The 5992-nt window shown below is 63.7% G+C and overlaps 1 protein-coding gene and 1 long non-coding RNA gene across 5 annotated transcripts in view; one reads left to right on the top strand and one right to left on the bottom strand.

Annotated features, from left to right (window-relative positions):
- Positions 1 to 2632, bottom strand: part of PTH1R (parathyroid hormone 1 receptor) — a 22722-nt gene extending 20090 nt beyond the window's left edge. For 2 of the 4 annotated variants that reach the window (XM_006171020.2, XM_006171023.2), the window contains exon 1: positions 525 to 582. Coding sequence is in view for 2 of the 4 variants with exons in the window: in XM_006171021.2 (XP_006171083.1) it covers positions 526 to 582 (57 nt within the window). In the remaining 2 variants the exon portion in view is untranslated. Of the gene's footprint in view, positions 1 to 524; positions 583 to 1205; positions 1300 to 2491 lie in introns of those variants that run through there. The other 2 variants (XM_006171021.2, XM_014585221.2) reach the window with 2 other exon arrangements.
- Positions 2633 to 3191: 559 nt separating this feature from the next.
- LOC102474988 (uncharacterized) overlaps positions 3192 to 5992 on the top strand; it is a 4908-nt gene continuing 2107 nt past the window's right edge. The window contains exons 1-2 of the long non-coding RNA XR_337723.1: positions 3192 to 3458; positions 3871 to 4011. This is a non-coding gene — a long non-coding RNA (uncharacterized LOC102474988). The remainder of the gene's footprint in view (positions 3459 to 3870; positions 4012 to 5992) is intronic.

The raw sequence follows: 5992 nt of genomic DNA, 5'->3' as shown, positions 1-5992 counted from the left end.
CCCCGCCCGCAACCCTGCCTGGCCCGCCGCCCCCTCCCCCCGCCCCGTCCCCGCCTCGCCTCCCACCTTTGGTCCCATCCCCAGCCAGAGGTTCGGTTCGCTAGGACCCACCGCGTCCCGGGTCTCCAGCCTCACGTCCTGCACCCTCCCTGCTCAGCCTCTCTCCAGGTCTCGAGACCCACTCAGCCGTGGCCTGGTCACCCAGCTCCCCGCCTGGCCCCAACCTGCAGTGAGACCTGGGGTTCAGTCCATCACCCACTGTGGGGTTTAACTCCTTCCTCCCCACCCCACCCCAGGCGCTCTCAGCCCTGGTCCGCTGGAGACCCTAGACTGGGGAAGGGAGGAAGGAGCCTGGTACTGGGGCCGACAGGGGGGCGCTTCTGTATTCGGCTGGGAAAGGGGCCTGCCACCTCCAGGTCCAGTGAGGGCACTGAGGCAGAAGGATGCCCCAAGCAAGGGTTTTAAGGAGGGTTGGAAGTGACATGTCAAGCCCAGGAAAAGTGGCAGCCTCTCCTGTCCACTTACCAACTGCGTGTCCTGGGCACAACCACTCTCCCGCTGCCTGGGCCTCAGTTTCCTCATCTGTAAAATGGGGAACTCAAGTTGGCCAGTTGATTCAAAAGGGCACTTGTAAATTTGCTGTTTAGTGCCTGGAGGAGGGGATCCCCAGGCTGGGGTTCCCCGCAGACTCCCCACCTGCCCCCATCTCAGGGCAGGTGCTCTCCCCTCATGGTGAATGCACTTCGGGCAGAAGCCCTGAGACTCTAGACTCCAGCTGCAGCTGCCCTCCCAAGCTCCCAGACTGCACCCACAGCCGTAGTCCCCACTCCCCTTCATGTCTGCACCCCTCCTCCGTGCCCACTCCCTGGCCCTGATGTCCACAGACCCGTGCTGTTTGAGACTTCCCTCCAACGATGGCGCTCCCTCACGGGCACTGTCCACTAGACTCCTGGCCTTCTCCCCGCCATCGCCCCCTGCCTTTGTCCCCACGGGTTTTTCTGTTAGGATGACGTTCCCCTGCTTGGTGTAAAGGTCCCCAGTTCCCCTGCATCCTCCATTACTGAGGCGAGGGGACCGCCCGTGGCACGTGGGCCCCTCAGGAGCAGGTGGGCACCCAGCAACACTCGTGGCTCTTCAGGTCTTCAGGGCTGTGTTTTGACCATCTTGGTTCTAAGCGACTGTTTTATGGCTCTGTGGCCACTGACCTCCCCTCCCCGCTCAACGATGAGGAAAGGAGCCTGTGGAAGAGGTGAAACTCAGGCTGATGGTAGGCAGTCCTCAGGTGCAGCTCCAGAAGGTCTGAGATGCGGAAACAAATACTGTGTACGTGGGAGGCTGCGGATGAGGCCGCAGAGAGGGGTCTGATGGGCTGCAGGTCCCTTGGGATCCCCTGGCCGTGGGTCCCCTGCTAGACATTCCATCACTGTGAGTGGGGCTGCCGGCCCCCCCGAGTCACCCCCAGGCTGTGGTTAAAGTGCCACAGTGGGGCGGGGGTGTCACACATTAACCTGCACCCCAGCTCCTGGCAGGGCCAGGCAGGCCCCAGGGCTCCAGGTCAGTTTCTAGTTAGTTTCAGGTCAGTTTCAATGGCATTCGGAAAGGCCTGGTGGGGTGGGGAACGGGTGTGTGTACCGCGTCTTTGACCCCAGCCTGGGGCCTGGGAGGAGGAGCTGGGTGTCCCTGGAGCTCGGAACCAGAGTGTGCTGGTGCAGCAGCCGGCCGGCCGTGCCACTGTGAGGGAGCTCCAGCCAAGGTACACAGACCCTGGGGCCAGGGTGGGCACCAGGCTGGACAGGCGGGCCGCTTAGCCTGCGCCCTGTAGCCTGGCCTCGCTCCCCCAGAGCGCCCAGGCCCAGCCTGGGGGCTATCTGGGACAAATGGCTCCCCATCGCTTCTTCTCAGCCCTAGCCCCCAAAGCAACCTGCGTTCTAGGCTTAGCCCTGATCCTGAGCTGAACCCCAGCCCCAGGCTGTCCCCCTCCCAGTCTGACCTCTAACCCTGGCTGAACCTTCACCCCAGCCCGAGCCTCCGCCCAGGCCTCAACCCCGACCTCTGCTGGGCTGCAGGCCCCTCTGGAAGCTTTTCAAGGCAAGGGGCCAGTAGGGGAGGGGATGGCCCGACCATAAGTGAAGCGAGGTGCCACTTTTACAGCCATTTCGGCTGCTCATAAACACCCCCGCCCAGCCGAGTCTTGGGCGGCTCCTGCAGCAGCTGTCGGGCAGCCCCCTCCTCTGCAGCAGGAGCCTGGCTTTCCCACCTCTCGGGATGGGAAGGATGGGGCACCGGGCCAGGGGGCTCTGTCCTTGCCAAGGAGTAACCTCTCGGCGGGTGTGGATCCTGCCGTCACAGGACCCCTCCGTCACAGCGCCAGGTCCACAGGCCTGTCCCCATGCAGGCACACTCCTCTGGCCTTGGCTCTCGCCCCATGGGGAGCCCTGGCCTTGCTCCCCCACAACTACGTGCAGGTCCCGGCCCCCTGGACCCCGCTCACCTGGAGCCCATTGGAATCAGGCCTGACGCTGCAGAGCAGGCTCAGCTGGCCACGGGAGGCCACGGACAGCCCTGAGCAGTGCTCCGTGTTTCAGGCCTAAGCAAGGGTGGCTGTTGGGGACAGGAAAAGGCCTGAGTCAGAGCTTTCACGTGAAAAAAAATTAATTATTTTTCACCAAGCCCTACACTGGCCCAGGACTTTGTCCTAGACCCTGGTGGGGGAGCAGAGGCAGGTCTGAGCGTGCCGGTCCCTCCCCCAGCCGCCATGGGTCCGCCTGCCAGGTGTCCGGGGCAGCTCAAGCCCCTCAGGGGTGTGTGTGCCTCGGTGGTCCACTCCGTGCCTGTCTATGCCCTTCCTGCATCTCAGAAGCGCAGGGCAAGAACGCAGCCTCCGCGAGGGCCTTCACTCTGTTTTAGGCACCCCAAGAGCTCAGGTGGGCTGGAGTGCTGCGTACCGGGTCACAGGAGAGCGGAGACCAAGCAGGCCTGACCTGCCACAGGAGAGATGTGGGGACGCCCGCTTCACCCCAGCCCTCGTCTTGACCCCGCAGCCCCGCAGCCACCCGGTCTGATTACTTGCCCACTGGAATGTGGGCTCCTGGCGTGAAGCCAGCCACGTGTGACGGGGCCTCTGTCAGTGCTCCCAGCCCCGTCCCCCAGATCCGGGGTCTGCTTTTGCAGCTCCAGCTCACAGGCCCAGAGGCAGGAGCCGTGGATGGGTGACCTCCGCGGGTCTGTCGTTGAGCTGCGGCAGAGCCAGAGCGGGACACAGAGGACAGACGGGTGTGCGCCCCTGGAATCCTCATGCCAGGCCCAGCGACCCCGCCTGGAGGCTGCTCTTCCGCCGAGGCCCAGCCTGAGCTGGTTCAGGTCTGGAAGTCTTAGGCGGACCTGACCTGACGAGGTGTAATGATTCACGTGGCGGCTGCCTCTTGGCACATTCCAGCTGGAGCCCCCAGTGCCAGCAGGTGAGGCGGCTGGCCCCGAACCACCCCTCAGCCAGTGGGGCATGTTCCTCATGCCCTGTCCCCAAGAGCCCTGCCTCCCCAGGCTGCTTGGGAGAGTACCTTGTCATAGTTTTCTAAATACTTGTAGGTGCATAAGCTAGAAAAGTGGTCAGGGAGCTTGGCAATTCCTGTCCTCCAGGTGGGGGAAACTGAGGCCCGAGAGTGGGCCGGACTGCTAGCGCATGTAGCAAAACCGTAGGGACAGGGCCTGGCACTCAGCCACCCCACCTGTGCCAGTTGAGGGGTGTCCCAGCATGCAGAGACTGGTGGGAGCCACCTCAGTGCTGCAGGCCCGTGGGCAGTTGTCTCCGGAGGGTAGAGGCCCCTTGCTCCAGGTCAGGCTTGCCTGCCACGATGACCCTCAACCCCACAGTCTCCGAGGGCACGTGCACCGCCCTGCTCTTCCCACAGGCCCCATCCTCCAGGGACACAAGAGGCTGGGGCCTGTTCAGACCTGACCTGCTGCTCAGGACTTCAGTCTCTGGGTCTGCCCTCAGCAGAGGGGTAGCTCACGGTAAGTGCCCAAGCGCGCGGATCTTGGACACAGCCGACCTGCTAATCCGGAGACCTGAGGTCTTCTCGAGCCTCGGGGTGCCTTTGCAGCCCTGTCTGTTTCTCTGGTGGGCCCCAGCCCAGGGCTCTGAGGGGCGATCCAGCCTCAGCTCCAGGGACAGGAAGTCGTATTTTGGTCCCGGGTCCTGGGGAAGAAGGCGGGGGAGAATGGCTGCTCAGACCCAGCCATGTTTACTCGAGCCCGGCCCCCTCCAGGCTCAACAGGCTCCCATTCATTGGGAGCCCCATAAACCCTTTGGGGCGCTCTGAGGCTCAGAGCTCCTGGACGCCAGGCCTGGCTGCTGCCCCCAAACCTGCCGGGTGAAGGGCGGCAGGTGGGGCCATGAGGGCAGGGTGAATGGATGGTGACTGCCGAGCTCTGATGAGAGTGCTGCCTCCTGCCCCTGGCCCATCGTGGAGCCGCTGGCCAGTCCCAAGGAGGTGGCAGAGGCGGAAGTGTCCATCCAGCGGCCGGGGGGCTCAGGAGGGCTGTCGGGAGGCTGTCGAAGCAGGCCTGAAACTACCCGGCCCAAGCGGAAGCCAGCTCTCTTGCTGCGACCCCACAGCTGACCTGGGGTGGTGGACAATCCACAGCCTGCCAGGGCAGGTGTGGGTGCACACCTCACTGGGTTTGGGGGAGCCTTCCTCTTCTCTGGCTGCCTCGTCATCCTCATGCCCGGAGGTCATCACAGGAAGCAGGGACATGGGATTGGGGAGGCGCTCTGCCCTGCCCTGGTGTCATCCTTCACGCTGTCTGGTCCTCCCATCCTGCTCCACTGGGGTGGGTCAGGCCATTGTCCTAGGGCCCTTCGGAATGGAAGGGAGGTGACAGCAGCGTTTGGGAGAAACAACTGTGCTCCTAGAGGTCTGACCCCTGCGCGGCTCGCCATGACCTGGAAGTAATCCCCTCCCCTCCTAGTCTCCACTCCCCGAGCCACTAACTGGGCCATAGTGGACACTCTCCAGACCCCCTCGGCCTGGCACTGGGCAGTTCTCCGCCAGGCCCCTGGTGGCAGGATGGGGGGGCAAGGCCTCCCACCCCAGATCCCCCCTTCACCAGTACCCCCACATGCCCCAGGCAACCTGGCCAGCCACTGGGGACCCTGGTGGGGCCAAGAAGGGGTCTTGTTTCCCAGACGCCTTCCGGGTGGGGTGTGACTTCCCGATCCAGTGCTTGTAAAATCCCCAGAAGCCTGATGGGTCCCTAGTGTGTATGGGGGGGGGTCTGTGCCTCGGAATACCCCCTCCCAGGCGTGTTTGACACGTGTTTCCGCCTCTCCCGGCATGGGCTCCCGCTGCTGCTATTTATAACCTTTAAGAGCTCCTGCCGACTGCAAAGTTTTCTTAAACTCAAAATATCACCGAGGTCTTGGGCACGCGTTCCAGAGACCGACAGGCCCTGTGGTTTGAGGGGAGGAGGGGGCCAGGAAGGAGGAGGCGGTGGGCAGGGGGTTCACTCAGACCCTGGGCCTTGCTGGCGCTGCAGCAGGCCGCGATGGAGCCCCTAGTCTTGACCTCTGGCCTGTTTGGCCTAGAGGCACCCTCTATGTGGGTGGTCCTGGGTCTGGCTGGGGCGGTTAAGGATGGCTGGGGTGTCTTGCTGGGCCTGTTTCTTCCCATCCAGAACGGGCTCTGTGGACACTAGCTCAGGCCAGGCGACACCCGGCACAGAACCTGGCCCAGAGGCATCTGGACGCTTGCTGAACTGGCCAGAAAGGGGAAGCACTTTGGGGAAGTTTATAAAACTGTAGGAGAGAAATGTGCAGAGAGGGACACGGCCTTCCAGGGGTCACCCTGCTCATGCAGGCTGAGCACCAGGCCCTCTGGGCTCTTCAAAGCTGAGGAAGAGCCCCGAAGACCCTTGCGGGGGACCGGGGGCGCCACCTCGGAGGACATTCGGAGGTGACTGCGCAGCTTGGACGCCCCCTGCAGCGGCAGGGGCA

This window comes from Tupaia chinensis, unplaced genomic scaffold (assembly GCF_000334495.1).
Source record: "Tupaia chinensis unplaced genomic scaffold, TupChi_1.0 Scaffold149184_1, whole genome shotgun sequence".
Taxonomy (NCBI): Eukaryota; Metazoa; Chordata; class Mammalia; order Scandentia; family Tupaiidae; genus Tupaia; species Tupaia belangeri.
Note: the sequence above shows the minus strand (reverse complement) of the source record. Positions and strands in the feature narration are given on the sequence as shown.